This window comes from Panulirus ornatus, chromosome 59 (assembly GCF_036320965.1).
Source record: "Panulirus ornatus isolate Po-2019 chromosome 59, ASM3632096v1, whole genome shotgun sequence".
Taxonomy (NCBI): domain Eukaryota; kingdom Metazoa; phylum Arthropoda; class Malacostraca; order Decapoda; family Palinuridae; genus Panulirus; species Panulirus ornatus.
In genome coordinates, this window is record NC_092282.1 from 10,948,680 (window position 1) to 10,968,854 (window position 20,175).

Consider the following 20,175-nt stretch of genomic DNA (forward strand, 5'->3'; position numbering starts at 1 on the left):
TCCCACACTAGTGAGGTAGCGTTAAGAACAGAGGACAGCCTTTGAGGGAAATTCTCACTTGGCAACATATTCACTGTAATTCTAAAACATTTTCTTGTTGTACAATATCAATGAAATTATTTTATCCTGATGCATTTATGAATTCCACGAATATATATGAAGACAGTCCCATACTGAAGTCCTGGCAGATAAGTAACGCACACATTTTTGCTTTTTTCACAATGTAAACTGAAGCCCTGGCAGATAAGTAACACCTACATTTTTGCTTTTTTCATAATACTGAACCCCTAGGCAGATAAGTAACACCTACATTTTTGCTTTTTTCAAAATGTCCATGATAAAGCACATTTATGATCATAATAATTTTGAATTCAATTCAATATTTCAATATTGCTGAAAGGAAAAAAAAAAATTTGTGTTTTGGAAAAAAGCAATATAGTGCTCCAAGCTAATGAGTGTCTCTGAGAGGCAGTGCTTAAATTAAATCCTAGGCCAATTTGTGAGTTAATTTTATATGTAAAATCAAAGTTTAAAAAAATACCTCAAATGTCATGTACATCTGAAGCATAAGGAAAGAAATGGTTCCTTACCTCACCCACATCATATATCCATATCTTGCCCATATCATCTCCAACTGTAATTTGTTGGCCTGAATTTGTCCATGATACTCTATTCAAGGCTGGACTGCCCTCAACAACTGTGCTAGCAGTTGGTACCTGTTACAGGAAGCAAAACTATAAACATACACACTACTTAGTTCTCAGAAAGTGAAGCAAATCAAGAGAATATTGGGAGCACAAGCGAAATGACACAAGGAAAATGTAGAAAAGACATTTCTATAATGCAAACTGAAAGACATGACTTGAGCTTGCAAACAACTACACTCATCAGGAAGAATGTTAGGTAGTAGATCCAAGGTAAGATTAAATAACGGAATGTTAAAGTCATGATGAACTGATTGCAAATATTGTGTTAAAAATTCTATATTCAACATAAGACAAGAGCATTGAATGATGAATTACACATTATAGGGTCAAGTTTCAAAAATTAGTAATCCTCTGGACGAAGTAACATTTAGATGTTAGAATTTTATGAGAGTTGGGGTAAGAGTGTATCATTAAATTTTAGGGAGAATACAAAAGATGTTTTGGAAAGAGATAAATAAAGTGCATAAGACAAGAGAACAAATGGGAACATCATGGAAGGGGGCTAATGGGGAGGTAATAACAAGTAGTGGTGATGTGAGGAGATGAAGTGAGTATTTTGAAGGTTTGTTGAAAGTGTTAGATGATAGAGTGGTAGATGTAGGGTGTTCTGGTCGAGGTGGTGTGTGGAGTGAGAGGGAGAGGGTCAGGGAGAATGGTTTGGTAAACATAGAAAAGGTAGTGAAAGCCGGCAAGACAGCAGGTTAGGATGGTATTACAGCGGAATTTATTAAAAAAAGGGGGTGACTGTTGTTGACTAGTTGAAGAGGACATTCAATGTATGTATGGCTCATGGTGAAGTGCCTGAGGATTGGGGGAATGCATGCATAGTGCCATTGTACAAAGGCAAAGGGGATAAAGTTGAGCGTTCAAATTACAGAGGTATAAGTTTGTTGAGTATTCCTGGGAAATTATATTGGAGGGTATTGATTGAGAGGGTCAAGGCATGTACAGAGTATCAGATTGGGGAAAAGCAGTGTGGTTTCAGAAGTGGTAAAGGATGTGTGGATCAGGTGTTTGCTTTGAAGAATGTATGTGAGAAATACTTAGAAAAGCAAATGGATTTGTATGTAGCATTTATGGATCTGGAGAAGGCATATGATAGAGTTGATAGAGATGCTCTGTGGAAGGTATTAAGAATAAATGGTGTGGGAGGCAAGTTGTTAGAAGCACTAAAAAGTTTTTATCGAGGATGTAAGGCATGTGTATGAATAGGAAGAGAGGAAAGTGAATGGTTCCCATTGAATGTCGGTTTGCAGCAGGGGTGTGTGATGTCTTCATGGTTGTTCAATTTGTTTATGGATGGGGTTGTTAGGAAGGTGAATGCAAGGGTTTTGGAAAGTGGGGCAAGTATGCAGTCTGTTGTGGATGAGGGCTTCGAAAGTGAGTCAGTTGTTGTTCGCTGATGATACAGCACTGGTGGCTGATTCGGTTGAGAAACTGCAGTAGCTGGTGGCTGAGTTTGGTAAAGTGTGTGAAAGAAGAAAGCTGAGAGTATATGTGAATAAGAGCAAGGTTATCAGGTTCAGTAGGGGTGAGGGACAAGTCAATTGGGAAGTAAGTTTGAGTGGAGAAAAACTGGAGGAAGTGAAGTGTTTTAGATATCTGGGAGTGGATTCAGGACCGGATGGAAGTGGAAGTAAGTCACAGGGTGGGGAGGGAGCAAAGGTTCAAGGCGCATTGAAGAATGTGTGGAAGGCGAGAACATTATCTCGGAAAGCAAAAATGAGTATGTTTGAAGGAACAGTGGTGCCAACAATGTTATGTGGTTGAGGGCTATAGATAGGGTTGTGTGGAGGAGGGTGAATATGCTGGAAATGAGATGTTTGAGGACAATATGCAGTGTGAGGTGATCTGATCGAGTAAGTAATGAAAGAGTAAGAGAGAAGTGTGGTAATAAAAAGAGTGTGACAGAGAGCAGAAGAGGGTGTACTGAAATGGTTTGGTCACACGGAGAGGATAAGTGAGGAAAGATTGACAAAAAGGATATATGTGTCAGAGGTGGAGGGAACGTGGAGAAAAGGGAGACCACATTGGAGGCGGAAGGATAGAGTTAAAAAGATTTTGAGCGATCGGGGCCTGAACATGCAGGAGGGTGAAAGGCGTGCAAGGAATAGAGTGAATTGGAACGATGTGGTATACCGGGGTCGATGTGCTGTCAATGGATTGAACCAGGGCATGTGAAGCGTCTGGGGTAAACTATGGAAAGTTTTGTGGGCCCTGGATGTGGAAAGGGAGCTGTGGTTACGATGCATTAGACCTGACAGCTAGAGACTGAGTGTGAACGAATGTGGCTTTCGTTGTCTTTTCCTAGCACTACCTCGTGCACGCATGGGGGAGGTGGGTGTCATTTCATGTGTGGCGGGGTGACGATGGGAATGAACAAAGGCAGCAAATATGAATTATGTACATGTGTATATATATATAAATGTATACGGTGAAATGTATAGGTATGTATATGTGTGTGTTTGGACGTGTATGTATATACATGTGTATGTGGGTGGGTTGGGCCATTCTTTTGTCTGTTTCCTTGCGCTACCATGCTAACGCAGGAGACAAAGTATAATAAATAAATAGAAACATGGACCCACAGATTCAGTAGGAATACATCATATACTGAACTCTTTGGGTGCCCTGTGCAACTTCGGTAGAATGAACTTCCAATATTAGTAAATGCAGTGTCTGAATTTTCTCTACGGCAGCAAACACACTTCCACTGCTGTGTTGTTCGTTCAATGACAACCGCCATGAGTTTGAAATAAATGCCTTATCCAATATTAGTAACCGTAATGTCTGAATTTTATGTATGGCAGCAAACACACTTCCACTGCTGCCTTGTTCATTCAATGACACCTGCCATGAGTTTAAAATAAATGCCTCACTGGATGTAATTGCCATCTATGTGCACATTAGGGAACTTAATACTAGCACCAGAACCCATGTTTGCCATACTGATATGATGTTAGTCCATACTAATTTGTGCAGATTTGTATTATTATTCTATTTTATGTGTTTGGGGAGAGGTGCGTGGATGACTTGGCTGTAAGCAAAACTAAGCTAAAGAGGAAGGGAGATGAATGATTTGGGAATTAGTCTGGGGGTCAGTGTGAGGGCAAGAGCTAAGAAGGATGGGGTGGTACTTCCGCTGAAGTTGTGGGAATGTGTAAAAGGGACGACATTACCTGACGACAAAGTGTGGCAAGAGGAAGCTTAATCACAAAAGGAATGACAGTGTAAGAGATAGGTGGCAGTAAGCATAGGAGCGTTGATTATGTGAGGAATGACAATATAAGAGAAAGGTGTGGTAGTATGTAAAGTGTGAATGATATCCCAACACTGCATGGGCAAAACATCCCCAAATCAGATGCCATCTCTGGTCAAGGAAGTCAGTAAGTGAAAAAGATAGAAATCAATCAAGCTCTGCAAGTGTTTACAAACCCAGCTATGAAAGCAAAAAATTACAAATTGTAAAAATGGTCAATCACCTAAAAATGTACAAGTCTGAGGTCGTCATGAATTAAAAGTGGAAAGTAGTGAATGTTAAACACAATCTCTTCACAATATAATCTAATGTACTCTTCTCAAAGCTTCCAAAAAAAACCCAGCAAGAATACAGTTCATTACCTCTGTATCTTGGTTTAAGTTCCAAAGGTCGATTCTACCCGAGCCATCTACTGCAGTGAAGAGAGCTGGGTGTATGGGTGACCAAGCCACTTCATATACATAGTCCCCATTGTCCTCAAATGAATAAAGAGGCTTTGTTTCCTGTAAGGAAAAAATATTGCATCACTTGACTTTAAGATTTGTACAACAGTTTACCTTTCAAAGACTCCTGCAAACCTGGCTATGATAAAACATGTTAGATAATGTATATTATATTATCTACTTAAAGAAAAATTTTACATTAGGATTTCATAAACATTAAACAAGTCATACAAAGACCATTCATAAAAAAATTAAACCATCTATCTTTTCATCAAGATGCTCTGCTTCATCTTGATAAAACTTGTTTTAAAGAAAGTTAAAGAAATTAAAGGGTATATATCATGAAAGTTACAACACTGCAGGGTAAAAAATATTATATCCTTCCACCTTTACATGAAATGCACTGCACTAACAAAAAGTATGATAAAACATTTTCAAGCGAAAAGGAATCAACAGATGTGGTGACCAACAGTGTTTTTTTTTCCTCCAATTATTAAATCTTTATTTTTTTTATCTTGTTTCCAGTCATTAAAAACCAATAAACAGATGCATTAACTCTATCTTGAAATCCGGTTTCTAAACACGATATCTGGTTCAGGAAAGTAAGTTTTTCAAAAAATTTTCAAGCATGATATAATTTTGCTTATGTGATTCACAGTGACAGGTATGACAGTAATCCCTCAGCATTTGTGCTATTGGCATACATGACTGTAATGAGCTATGCATGGAAATAAACAAGGTCAAAATTTGAAAAATTCAAACTGTTGTACCAGTACTACGAATGATGTGCATAAAAACACTGTGGAGTTTATCAAAATGACAATACCTTCAGATTAATTTCTCTTTTCTAAATTGTCAAAAACAAGAGTTTAGTTAGACACATTAACAAATTACTCAAAATAGTGGAGGCTATGGTCATTTTGTTAGTAAAGGCACATATAATCAATAGAAGCAGTGTGCATGCATAAGAAGAGGAAATTCAAAAGTTTTTCTTTGTTTTTAAAGAACCAAAATTTCATAAAAACATCAAAATTTTTAATTCTTTGAGTTTTAACTCAAAGACCAGTCAAAAATTTTATTTATAATAGAATCCAAAGTTCTATTTCTAATGTATACTCAGCAACGCACCACAAAATTATTGTTTTTAACTCCCATTCCTGTTCTATTTCATAACTCAAATAACAAATCATCACAAGTTTTATTCTATTTCAAAGTGTAATAATTTGTATAATTCTTATGTGGCTATAATGGACTTTCAGAGAAGTCTTGAAACAAGCTTCTGAGCCATACATAATCCAAGGGACCTGAGGGCCATCAGCATCCATATAGGCTCAACGGAATTGGACAAAATGGCAAATCTAGAGATAAATACGACCACTAAACCTAATCATTAAAACGAATTATATTATCAGTATCAAGAACATCCACACTAATGACTGTTTAGCTGTGTTTAATCTGGAAAACAGTAATAATAATAGCTCCCACAGAACTTTCCATGGTTTACCCAGATGTTTCACATGCCATGGTTCGGTCCATTCACCCCAACATATCACAATGCTCCAATTCATTTTATCATGTGCATGGCTTTCACCCTGCTGCATGATCAAGCCCCAATTGTTTAAAATCTTTTTCACTCCACAACTCCCTAAGTTCTTCATCATTTCCGTTCATAAAGCTGATTACCCTAGGTGCCCCAATTATACCCTCAACTGCCACATTACTTACCTTTACATTTAAATCACCTATCACTAATACCCAGTCTCTTATGCCAAAACTGCTGACAAACTCACTCAGCTGCTCCCAAAGCATTTGCCTCTCATGATTTTTCTCACGGCCAGGTGCTTAAACATCAAAAGTCACCCACCTCTCACTATCCACTTCCAGTTTAAACTACACCAATCTACTTCCTAACATGCTATCACGCACTCCCACAATTCCTGCTTCAAGAGTAGTGCTACTCCGTCCTTGGCTTTTACCCTCTTATCAACCATTCTACCCCATTACCCTTGTGCTTTGATATGCCCAGAGCCACAACATCCAAGTTTCTTTCCTCAAACATACTACCTATCTCTCCTCTATTCTCATCTTGGTTACATCCATGCATATTCAGACATTCCAGCCTGAGCCTTCAGGGAGAATGAGCACTCCCTGCCTGGCTCCTTCTGGTTCCTCTTCAGAAATTGAATTACATGAAAAGGAGGATTTCCAGCCCTCTGTTCCTAACCCATTAAGTCGCCTTCTATAACATGCAGGAAATACAGTAGAATTCTTTCTCCACTACCTCAAGGACTTATAATAATAACAATAATAATAACAATAATAATTAATGCTATGCAGAGCTATATTCCTGTAATAATTCTTTTAAATAAAGGTAATGGTGGAAAAGACAAACTGTATATGACAGCTCACCTTCCAGAGGTGTCTTATAATCACAAAAACTGATCTGAGCTTTTATGCAGAAAAGTGATATCAAGTATCCAGAATATGACAGTGATACTGCATTATACCTTAAAGGAACTAGAAAAATTTTATGCCATGAAAAAAGGCCCTCAGCCACCAATCTGCAAAAAGGTATGAAGATTATGCATCTTCACACCATCTTCTTTCTATCTCTCTTTACTGAGCCTCAGGAAGGCTGCCCTTCAAATAAATATCAGTGTGTTGGGCATCTTGAAAAAATTTACCTGCTCTAGAGGTTAATTTCCAACATGGAACCAGCAAATTATGGGTGACCACTTCTATCCTATCACAAGACTGAATAAATATCAACAATGAATGTTTGAATGGATAGGACTAAAAATTAGCATGCAAGAGAGTATAAAAGGTGGGATCATATGACTGACTGGTGGTGGGTATGGTAACATGGATAATATCTCATGCATGGATAATATCTCATACCTGGACCTCTTAATTTACGCATAAGTAATTTATGTCATTTTCAAACTAACGCACATGATCCACTTACCCTTATTTTAATATACATAGGCTTTAGTTTGGAATAAGCAATCATCACTGGGCTGCCAACATGATGGTGTAGTACTGTCAGTGCTGTGTAAGAAGCACAAGTATGCATGGCGTGGATACAGTCTATAGTTACAAAGTGCTAAAGCATTTTGTGCTTCAGTATACTGTATGTTACATGTGTCTTGCCCCATGCATCATGCAAACAGAGCATCTTTTATGTCCTCCCCATACAAGTGGTGCTAAGAAGCATAAGGCCATCATCAAAGGTTAAGATGGATGTGATTTGTTCACACATTATGAGAGATGAACAAACAGCTGATATTCAGTATGCCCTTGGACTTATGTGAATCTACTTTATGGACTATTCGTGATAATACAAAGAGTGAGAAGAGTACCAAGACTGGAACATTAATCAGTACATCTAAAACCTCTTATTACCAAAGTTCGATTATGGAGAGAATGGAACGAATGTTGGGCACATGGATTGAAGAGCAAACTCATGGAAATGTTCCCAAAATACATAGGGTGACATGGAAACAGAATAAGGAGCAAGGAAGACATGTCAAGCAAGTCCTGGTTAGTTCATGAATTCTGGGAAACACCACAATTACCACAAGACAATGATTGGTGTGGATGCTTCTGCTGGAAAAAATTTCCTGGGAACCCTTAAGACAATTATCGAAGAGGATAGTTATTCTCCTATGTAGATCTTTAACGAGGATGAGACCAGATTACTTTGGAAGAGCATGTCTTCAAGAAGAATGTACATTCCCCATAAAGAGAAGACTGCACCACGATTCATAATTTATTTTCTGTTTCTATTACTAGAATTAATTGTAAAAAAATGTATATTACATTATTTCATATCTTGTGGGTCATGTATACTGTAGTTTTTCACTGGTATAATAACTGGTACTGTCTTATTACTAATGAAACCTCCTAATCTTCATTACTTACATCATCTAATTTACATTTTTTGATTTAAGCGACCACTTTCAAGAACATAACTATCATATAAATCAAGAGGTCCCTGTATTACTATTTCATTATTGTTGAAGAGTTATTAGTGGAGGTGGTATGATCATTATCAATATCTTTATCAGGTTTAGCATTAATTCATAAAAATATCTTCTTATTCAATCTTGTCAAAATGGAACTGGACTATTGCTAATGGCCCCAAGGTTCCTCTGCTTACTATTAGGCATAAAACACGGCCTTTTTACTCCTGACTTTAAGAAATAAAACACATCAAACTTTTACCTTTATATCAATCAAATGTACCAACTTTCTTAAGCAAACTTTTCCATTGTTCCATACATGATAGTACAGGGAAAATGAGCTAAAGTTCTAAGAAAAATTTTTGAAGATGAAAATAAGAGGACACCCATGCTTAGCAGAGCAATGAGACTTAGCACCGAGCTACAGTAGGCTCTTTGGGTGCATCTCAGCTTACCTTCATGGACCAATGCTTTCACATCCCAAAAGGAACATGGCAAAAGAAAAACAATGGTTACAAATATGCTCATGAATCATGCATCAACAGCTGCTCATGTGAAGAAATCCTTTGCAGGTTTTGAATTCATGTTACCAACAAAGCAAAGAGCAAAGGATAAATCACTGTAATATGAAATCGAGATGCAGCAAATTATGGAAAAGGCTTCATATGTCACTCACATGGTAAATCTTATAGCAATACTCAGCAAATTTTGAAATCATTAACAACACAGCGAAGGCAAAGGATAAACCATTTTAAAATGAAGTCCAGATGCTGCAAACTGTGAGTCAAGAGGGCTGCATGTATTTACTTGTATGATAAAATCTAACCATGAAGGATATTGCACCTAATCATTATGTCACTAACAGCAACTGCTTCAGATCAGTTAATTTATATAACTGCAATAAAGTCAAGCAACAGTCAAAAGTCTCCTTGATGTGTCATCAACATTACACAACTTGACGTAACATTTTGAAAAGGCCATGTGTAATTGAAGTTCTTTTCTTAGATTTCACTGTTACATCACAAACATTAATCTTTTCATGTCAGAACTCAAGATACAATTATCGTACCTAGACTAAAACAAAATGTGTATTTGATTTTGTACTAACTGAAATCTCAGATCATAATCTTAGAAATATGCATTTCATTATCATCATTTTTATATTACACTTACAATTCATAACAATTGACAGAAAAAAGCCCTTCCATTAATCATAGTGTTATTTCATGTTTTCAGATTTGAGAAAAAAGTTATTTCATGTACTAATCTTTTCTTTCTTTTAAACTATTCGCCATTTCCCGCGTTAGCGAGGTAGCGCTAAGAACAGAGGACTGGGCCTTTTTTGGAATATCCTCAACTGGCCCCCTCTGTTCCTTCTTTTGGAAAATTAAAAAAAAAAAAAAAAAAGAGAGGGGAGGATTTCCAGCCCCCCGCTCCCTCCCCTTTTAGTCGCCTTCTACGACACGCAGGGAATACGTGGGAAGTATTCTTAATCCCCTATCCCCAGGGATAAATATTTGAGCTAAATAAAACATAAAACAAAGGTTTCAGAAATTCATCAATTTTTTAATCAAGGCGCTTATTTTAGCTGGGCTTTGAGATATGTACATTAATATAACATGAAATAACAAGTTGACCCAATATAATCTATTTATGCATCAAATTTTTTCTCAATATAATATTCAATCTTGGTTACAGTCTCAGTGGAACAACAGGAAAATGAAATCAGAAGAGGATACAGAGTCATTTTTCATACTGGAATTATTATCTGCTTAATCGTGTTAGCTAAATCTAAAATCTTTTAAGCTATGCAAGAAGCATTAACAAGCAAATTTTTTTTTCACACATTCGCCATTTCCCGCACTAGTGAGGTAGCGTCAAGAACAGATGATTGGGCCTTACACGGGAAAAATCCTTACTTGGTCCCCTTCTCCATTCCTTCTTTGGAAAGCAAAATGGGAGGGGAGGATTTCCTGCCCCAAACTATCACCCCTTTTAGTCACCTCTACAATGTGCATGGAATACATGGGTAGTATTCTTTCTCCCTTATCCCCAATGATAACAGGCAAATAAAAGTATCAAATTTTCTGAGGCAAAATAACTTAATCTAGTTTCATCAAATATAACTAAAACATTAATGCATCAAATCAAAATCCTCTCACCAAACATACACTCATTATACAAACTAAAATGGATGCACTTGCCCAGCACTAATAGTTACCATTTACACTCACCTTAACAGACCACAGTTTAACAGTCCAATCAATGGAAGAAGTGAGGAAGAGATGTGAAAAGTCAATGGGTCCCAAGGTGGAATGGGTGCTTATTCCTGTTACAGGACCCTGATGACCCTCATACGCATCAACAATACCGGCTTTACTGCCATGGCGGCAAGCTGTGAAGCATCATCTCATTAATAAAATGGTAGTACTAAAGCAGTCTTCATTAACAGAAAAGTTCATCTGTACATAATATTTTCATCAATCCCTGACTTTCAACTTTTGCTTTCTTTAAAAGTATTTTTAGATTTGGTTTATAAGACAGTAGTGTCTTCTTTCGGCATGCAACTACAATGCATTCCAAAAGTCATGTGGCAAACCAGAATTACACCTGTTAAAACCTTCACACTATTTACCAGTAAATACAGCCCCTTCCTCAGATCCTACAATGAAGTTGTTGACATCACCATGTGGGAAAGCCATACAAGTTACTGCAACTGCTCGGGATTGTTTGTGCTGTAGCTCCATTGATTCCTGGAAAAAGCAATAAACACAACGAATGATGTTTCTGAAATTACTACTGTGGCATAATAACGTAATGTTTACAAAACTCAACTAATACACTAAAGGGTTCAGAGTTTAAGTCCTACTCACAGTTACCTCAAGGTGAGTTCTTAGTTCATGAAAGAGTATCTATTTACAAGTGCAATAACTACAAGACTCAGCCATGAGGCAAGACTGCAACATAGCATTCAAAGCATATGCAACTTCTTTTAAAACAGTTACTCTTAATTAGCATCAAATTTCATCACCGTTAATATTGGGCCTATGTGGAATTAATTTTTGCAAACTGGGTTCATCTGTTAAAGGCTTCTCTACTCAATCCTTACATTAATTTTTCCAAAAAACATTAAAGTCTTTCTATCTTCCTTAATGAACTTAAGTATACTTTTTGTAGATTTCTTACAAATTCCATTGAATCACATTGAAGTCCTGTTAATTTCTTATATTTAGTTTTTTTGCTGAAAATGAAAACCAAAAAGTTTAAAGCTCCAATAAACTTTGAAATGGTACCGGGAGTAAAGAATTAGACTGTGCACTTATATAGTGGTTTAAGCTCCGTAATGAAGGTGTACGCATTTCTGGTGAGATGCTTACTGAGCAGGCCAAAGTTTTTCATATAGACTAAAACTAGACTGAATATTCACAAGGATGGTTAGACATGGAATTTCAGCAAATAGTGTATGCGGTGAAAACCGTAGCAGTGGCACGGAAGCTGCAACAAAGTTTGTGGATGAATTTGTAGTTACTGGCAACAGAAAACTTAGCCCAAGAACAAGTGTATAATGCTGACAAATCTGCCCAGTATTGGTGTCGTATGCCATAAATGACCCTTGCCCAAGATATTGATGGAGGAGTCTCCATCTGACATAACAATAGTTTAGAAGCATTAATGGCTGTATTATTTTCTGTTTTAAGCTGTGTTTTACCTTTGATAACACAGCAATATGTATGTGGAAAGAGCTGGCAAGACTAGTGGTCAGGTATATGTCTACATGAGGGGTTCCCTTAGGGGTCAATTTCTGTTTTAAGACATTTTCTGTGGTCTGGCAATGGCCAGGTCCTAAGGTTGCCAGATTAAAGAGGTATATCCTATACCGTTTCCTCCACACTATGAAACTTTCACTTCTAAGATTTCTTTTGTAATTCCTTCAGTTTGCTGTCATTAATTAATATTCCTACATCTTTTTTCAATCTGGGCTATACAGTTCATGATCTTTTAACTTTTCAAGATTGTCATTACATTCCATTCACTTTATATGACTGTAAAGCTTCCTGAATTCTTCCCAGTTATACTTTCATCTTATTTCAGTGTGACCAAACAAACTAGTAATATTCACTTTTGCCACTTATATGTACAATGAACATTTTCACTATAAGATTTCTATCCACAACTATGATATATCTCATTATCACACCATTTCTGACTTGATTTACCAGTAGGATTTCTTCTGTGTTATCTCCATATTTCAACTTTTCATTCATAATTACTTCTACGTCTAAATTTTTTCTGTACCAGCATTTATTCTCCTGCAAGGCACCCCCATTACATTTCTATATTCTACGACAAGTTTTCAAATTTTCCCAACAATATTCCATCACGGTCTCATCATTTTCTCTGTCATTTTATCTTAACTTGTCATCTATTTTCATCTGATGTCATCTCCAAAGCACCTTACTATAATACCTTTTCTTTCTCTGTCATTATCTGGTATCATTATCACAAACAATAACAAGTCAATACTGTTCCTTGTAGTAAAGCCAAATGAACATTCTTCTCAGCGAAAGCAGCTCCCATTCTCCTCCATTTCTGACAAATAAACTCTCTTAGTCAGCCTCTCCCAACTCATCCTTTCCATATGTATGAACTATTTCAGTTTTCAGCACATCCTCTTTATCCATCTCAAACATACTCTTTTTATTAAGAAAACTCCTCATACCCTAAAATTTCTAACTCCATCAATCCTCCTCACATCACATTTTGTCCTCTAACATTTCATTTCCAACACACATTCTTCCAGCATACTTTTTATCTATCACCCATGCCACAGATCCATAAAACACTGTTGCAACTTCTGTACCCTCAAACATACCCATCACAGACAGTGGCCTCTCTTTTCATACACCCCTCAACACACCCAGGCCTTAAGGCCCGTCATCCATCCTATGGCATACTTCAAATTTGATAGTACCATCCATTGCCATGGCCACTCCCAGGTATTCAAAAACACTCCAAATAACCCGTCTCTCTTCCCTGCTATAGTTTATTCCCTTATTTTCATTTACATTGACTCTCAACTTTTTCTATTCACACACTTCCAAATCTATACACCAGCTTCTGCATTTCTAATTTACATCTGCCACCAGAACAGACTGACATCTCTCAGGACCCCCTAATCCCCTACAGACTGCAAACCTGCTCCCCTTTCCAAAATCCTCACAGTTACCTCCCTCAATATCCCATCCAAAAACATATCAAACTGCTACAAACACATTAAACACTCTTGATGCAGACCCAACTTCATCTTTATATATGCATATCTATCTATAAAGGAACAGTGTTCATAATCAACATGGGGGTATTTTATGTTCTTTTTCAGTTACAACTGGAATTGCACTCAAGTCTGGGTCAAACTCCCTAGCCAAGAACAAATATCAAATTCTACAAGTATAACACCTACAAATTTATGAAATATTGTGAAATTTCACTACATCTTTCTCATTTCTTTATACCATCTGTAAAACCCCTAAAATCTGTTGGACTCCACAAAGATTACAGTCATCATACCCATAGTAATGACAACATACCTGTGGTTGTGACAGCATGTCAAGGGACCATGAGCACATTTTACCATCAGTGCTCACACTAATCAAATTGTGGGCATTCTGAGTTCCAACAACCTTCATGCAGTATACTGGATGCTGCAATGAGAAAAACAAAAAGAGTAATTGAAAAGTATCCTAAAAGAGAAAAGTTTAACTGTCCTCTAATACTTCAAAATTCATCCATACACAAAAGCCACTCAAATGAATATATACATTTAGGCAAAAGACATTAATGCTACAAAAGTGTATGCTACTATTTTCATAATGAATTAAATAAAAACTATGCTACTATCTTTATAATGAATTGAATAAACTGATATAATATAAATACATGAAATTTCCAGAAAAACAATCAATCTGTGCCTCAAGTTCCTTACTGTGTGAGCAGCTGCAGAGAGGGGGCTTCGCTGTACTGGTGTTCGCTTCTGACTTCGGTTATCCCATAACACAATTTGTCCTGAATATGTACCTCCAATGATGAGGTTGGGATGAAACCTGTTACAGAATTATGTTCAGAATGAATGAAAGGAATAACAATATACGTTGTATCAAAGATCTGTAATTTATACACATCTAAGGCCCTACATGCACTCTGTTATATTTACAACTAACTCCCTGGAATTAAAAAGTAAATCATCATCTTCTCTCCAAACTAAATAACAAACTACCATTAAAGCAGACAATCAAAGTCTTTAATGCAAACTACCTTAAAGCAAACAATCAAAGTCTTTAATGTTCATATCATTTCCTTTTTAAACTAAACTGATTATCAAAAACTAAATTTCTAATGGTAATCTCTTTATATTCACTTTGTATAAAAAACAACATTCTAATTTCTGATTTGCAGCTACATCAGTTTAGTTTATATGAATTCTTGAGCATGGAGCAATTATCTTTTTCAAACTGAAGATAAAAACCTGATATATATTGAAAATAAGTTATTTTAAAGTAATTCCTGATTACATTTAAAATAAGTTATTTTACAGTAATTCCTGATTACATTGTATTTTGCCTTAACTAACTAGGTGGACAGCCCTATCCACCCATTATACCACTTCAGCAAGGGTCTTTTAATGGCAATCATCCACAACAATATGTTCCCAAGTCACTATATTTTTACCTGTGCTCAACTGCTGGGTCCTTTTCCTTGAAAACTCAATTTACGTAATTTCTTTATGTTAGCTAAGATGGCATGGGTAACTGAATAACGTAACCATTAATGTCATTATAATTATCATCAACTATGGGGATAGGAATGAAAAATTAGTTCCCATGAATCTCCTTTCAGCACATAATAGAAGCTGAAGCCAAAAAAAGATTTTTCCACAATGAATCAGTCATCCACTTGTGATAGAATAAGTCTTTCCTTGTTATGTTCCACCAATGTATTCAGTGATTTTACATCATCAAGGCATAAAACAAAATTTCACCATTATAACTCAGTGACAAACTGATGGAAAAAAAAAAGCTAAAAGCTAATGAAAACAGAAGTCCAAAGGAAGATAAATCAATTACTTCTGATGTAAAACAAGGCATAAATGTCAATTTAACGACAGAAAATCCCTAATTTCAATGGTGTTAAGGCTTGCTACATCTACAGTGGCAGCAGTAACAATATAAAATGCTAAATAAATGCCAATGCTCATACAGTGAGAGCACCTGAACACCAAAAGTTGTTCAAGTTTCTTGATTGGTGGTTGTAACTTGACAGTGACAGCATTAATGACTGGCAGTTTATAGTGCTAAAGCCCAAATAACCAATCAACCAACCACTCCTCAGGCCTCTTTAAGTACTTTTAACAAGAGAGAAAGTAACAACAGAGAATTAATACTGAATGAATGCCGTCAAGGATACTTACATAATGGTTAATATAACTGAAGACACAATATAGCATTACTGTGAAAAATTCTCATTCACATGGAAATCAGAGTGAACCAAAAGGTAGTGAACAATGACAGGCATAAAAAAGTATCATACCGAGGGAATTGGTCTTGAAGAGAAATGACTTGGAACCTGTCACTGTGAATGTATCATTAACACTAAAGGCTGTGGAGGTAAATGATGAGAAAACAATTGCCCATTATTTCAAGAAAGCATAAGTCTAACAAAGGAACTAGTGATTAATATAAAAAAGAAGGTACAGTTACTGCATTATTTGACGAAGAGCGATTCATCTGACTCAATATGTGTATGCCTTGACATCAAGGTCAGTGACCTTTTTTCCCTCAAACATCCCTGATAATAATCTTATTTTTCAAACTTTAAAAAAAATTCTCAATTCTCCTTTGATGAAGACACTCTAAGACAAGTTTTCAATCTATCTATACCTCTAATGCCTGTTCCCTCTAGGAACTCCCACAAAGTGGGTGGCCACAGCAACAGTCTCAACTTACCCCTATCCTTACATGTCTCCCTTGCTTACACCATTCCACACATTCTTCCACCATTTCTCTCCCTCCAATACTCTTCCACTCTATTTCTCCATGTCAAAGGGGGTCTTCCTCTCATACCAATCCCTTTAATCGTACTATCATACACTCTCCTTGGAAACTTTCCATCTTGCATCCCTTCTAAATGCCCAAACCACCTCAAAGTATTATGTTCTATCCACTCTACCACTCTACGATTCATTCCCTTTGCATTCCCTACCATACCAATTTCTCATACCCCCCTCATCCTCATTTTTTCTTTATTCCATCATACTACATACTCCTCTCAAACAGTTCATTTCCACAGCCAGTATTCTTGACCTCTGTGACTCATTCTATGTCCATGTTTCAGCTGCAGAGTTCAAGGTCATGAGGACTATGCTGTGGCGAATATGTATGAGACCAAATTGGAGGTGGAAGGATGGAGTGAAAAAGACTTTGAGCAATCAGGGCCAGAACATACAGGAGGGTGAGAGGCATGCAAGGAATAGAGTGAATTAGAACGATATGGTATACCAGGGTCAACATGCTGTCAATAGACTGAACCAGGGTATGTGAAATGTCTGGGGTAAACCATGGAAAGGTCTGTGGGGACTGGATATGGATATGGAGCTGTGGTTTCAGTGCATACACATAACAGATAGAGACTGAGTGAATGTGGCCTTTTTTGTCTATTTTCCTGGCGCTACCTTGCTGAAGCGGTGACAGCGATGATGTTTCCTGTGGGGCAGGGTGGCGCCAGGAATGGACGAGGGCAAACTAGTATGAATATGTACAAGTGTATATATGTATATGTCTGTGTACATGTATGTATATGTATGTATATGATGATATGTATATGTTATTTATTTATCTATCATACTTAATCGCTGTTTCCCCACATCAGCGAGGTAGCACAAGGAAACAGATGAAGAGAGGCCCAACAATTCATATACACATATATATACAAAAACACTCATACACGCACATATACATATCAACGTATACATATACAAAGACATATACACATATACACATATGTACATATTCATACTTGCTGCCTTCATCCATTCCCATCAAAACCCAGCCACACAGGAATACCCTAGATGCTTCACATGTCCTGGTTCAGTCCACTGACAGCACGTCGACCCCGGTATAACACATCGTTCCAATTCCCTCTATTCATTGCAAGCCTCTCACCCTCCTGTATTTTCAGGCCCTGATTGCCCAAAATCTTTTTCATTCCATCCTTCCACTTCCAATTTGGTCTCCCACTTCTCCTTGTTCCCTCCACCTCTGACACATATATCCTCTTTGTCAATCTTTCCTCACTCATTCTCTCCATGTGTCAAACCATTTCAACACACCCTCTTCTGCTCTCTCAACCACATTCTTTCTATTTCCACACATCTCTCTTACCCCCTTGGCCCATGGATGTTGTGAGGATCGGTGAAACCCGAGGACATAGGTGACATCAGTTCGCAGAGATAGTCAGCCACTGCTGTCTAGCTTCACTGAGTATTGTCTCTACAGTTTCACCTCCACTACCATGCCTGATCTGTCCTACACCTTTGAAGTGATGTCCTGCATGCAGACAGGTGTGCTCCAAAACAGCTGAGGCAGTGTAGTGGCATCACCTGCTGGGCCGCCCTGCACAAGAGCTTGGCTCTCTACTATGGCCCACTCCCTGTTTCAGAGCAATTCTCTATCTCCAGTTGATTAATGCTGCCGGGACATCAGGGCACCATCTCGCAACTGCCTCCCTGCTGCCAGCTGTGCAGGTGACTCATCCCCCTCTCTTAGGGGGTGTTGAGATATTGGAGCATAGCCTGAGTTGCTTTGCTGTTGTGCAGTTGATCTCCAACACCAGTTGCCCCTCAACACTCATTTTACTGCCTTTACTGCTGCTTTAGCGCATCCATCAGAATGCGGGAAGTGAGCCGAGGAGATGCAGGCCAAGATTACCTATTTTCTGTAAAAAGCTTCCATCTCCTCACTGTCTAGATTGGTTTTCCCACCTGAGGCAATTTTCTAGGGTGCACCTCATTTCCTGAGGATGGTGAGCAGCCTTGCAATAACTTGAAATTTTCCTGCATAAGTTTGAATCCTACTCATTGTGCCACGTAAGAGGTGCAATGAAAGCTAGTAGTCCATCCTCTCACAGGAGAGGGGTGGCATCACCTCTATTTCAGTATGACTTAAGCCTCCAACTGCTTGGCAAGCGTTCTCACGCTGCCGGGTGCCTGCCGTCTAACTATCATATCACACATTCAACTCTACAGTCATAGAGGAGTTAAAAGAAACTAAGTGAACTTAAATATAGCACAGAAACATGTTACATTAAATTTAACAGATTTTCGGCATCCACGGACACCCCTCCCCACATTAGTCCATTAAACTGAGGGTTTACTATATTCATATTACAATATACAAATGTTCTGACAAATAAATATTTTCAAGAGGCATGCCATTCTTTTTAAAAATATTATTGTGAGCTAATGTTTGCCTATCAAACAATAAACTGGCTAATAAGTTATCAACCTTTTCTATCAATGTTCGTAAAAAAGTCTGTTTCCTAATCACATTACCCAATATTTTCCAATTATATCATGATGCATATTTCCTGTGGTGTAAATAAGAGATTATTAAAAATCTAAATCTACTACTCTTATTAATGAACTCAACAACTAAAGGATTATCATTTCTTTTTCATTATTTATTCATAACAACCCCAAGACTACTTTTCTGAAGAGGTCCTGGATTCATTTCCCATGAGCTCCATCAGCTCCAAGATGGTGCCTCTTCAAGTCGCAGGGAAACGATGGACTCCTTTTGAGTGAAAAGTTCTTTGATAAGACTGTATGCATCATGATACAATCTCCCCAAAGATAACTAGTGATTTGCAGTGTAACCTCATGTAGGTGGAGTTCAGTAACACCAAAAAGTATTCTAAAAACAATACACATTAGAATTACTGAGCAAATGTGGCAGATAATACAGGAGAATGACAATGGAATATGTATTCTGGTGTATCTTTTTTAAACTTGGTATTCCATCATGATACAACCTTCCTAAAGATAACCAGTGATTTGCAGTGTAACCTCATGTAGGTGGAGTTCAATAACACCAAAAAGTATTCTAAAAACAATACACAACAGAATTACCGAGCAAACGTGGCAGACATTACAGGAGACTGACAATGGAATATGTATTCTGGTGTATCTTTCTTAAACTTGGTATTCCAAACTAAAGCCACACCGTCTGGGTCATGTGGGGAGTCCTCATTGTTGTTGTAACTGTGTGAGAGGAAAAAGGCACATAATTATCATAATATGCAATAACCCATGAATAAACTGAAAGAAAATGGTTATCAAATGCAGGAAAGAGATAATAAAAGAAAAGATACTGTTTCTACATACAGTAAAATACCTGACAAACAAAACTTTCACCAAAAAGCAGCACCTACTCTTTACCAAAGAAAGTAATGACAGCATTTGCAGAGTATATGTAACTTCAGCACATTGCTATCAACAAATCAAATGTTCCTTTCAACACTTCAAATTGACAGAGTCAGGCACAGATCTCCATCACCAGACCAGACCATAATCATAATTGGTCTTAGCAGTTAGCTTGGTGACAAGTCTATCAGCACTACCTTATTCTGTTTTACATACCGACCCACAACATGCCTTGCTTTGTTTTAACCCAATGGACCCACCTGCAGTGCTCTGCCCTATACCAATCTTTTATAAGATTAGTTCCAGCTCACTAGTTCATATTGCCTAGCCC

At 37.4% G+C, this 20,175-nt stretch overlaps 1 protein-coding gene across 49 annotated transcripts in view; it reads right to left on the reverse strand.

The window, feature by feature from the left end:
* Positions 1 to 20,175, reverse strand: part of LOC139767302 (cytoplasmic dynein 1 intermediate chain-like) — a 120,094-nt gene that overhangs the window by 8,382 nt on the left and 91,537 nt on the right. For 30 of the 49 annotated variants that reach the window (XM_071696558.1, XM_071696550.1, XM_071696525.1 and 27 more), the window contains 8 exons: positions 19,551 to 19,682; positions 14,355 to 14,472; positions 13,960 to 14,073; positions 11,007 to 11,124; positions 10,606 to 10,766; positions 8,827 to 8,841; positions 4,329 to 4,469; positions 591 to 716 (listed from right to left, as the gene is read on the reverse strand). In XM_071696558.1, coding sequence (XP_071552659.1) covers positions 591 to 716; positions 4,329 to 4,469; positions 8,827 to 8,841; positions 10,606 to 10,766; positions 11,007 to 11,124; positions 13,960 to 14,073; positions 14,355 to 14,472; positions 19,551 to 19,682 — 925 coding nt within the window. The remainder of the gene's footprint in view (positions 1 to 590; positions 717 to 4,328; positions 4,470 to 8,826; positions 8,842 to 10,605; positions 10,767 to 11,006; positions 11,125 to 13,959; positions 14,074 to 14,354; positions 14,473 to 19,550; positions 19,683 to 20,175) is intronic. The other 19 variants (XM_071696563.1, XM_071696562.1, XM_071696559.1 and 16 more) reach the window with 1 other exon arrangement.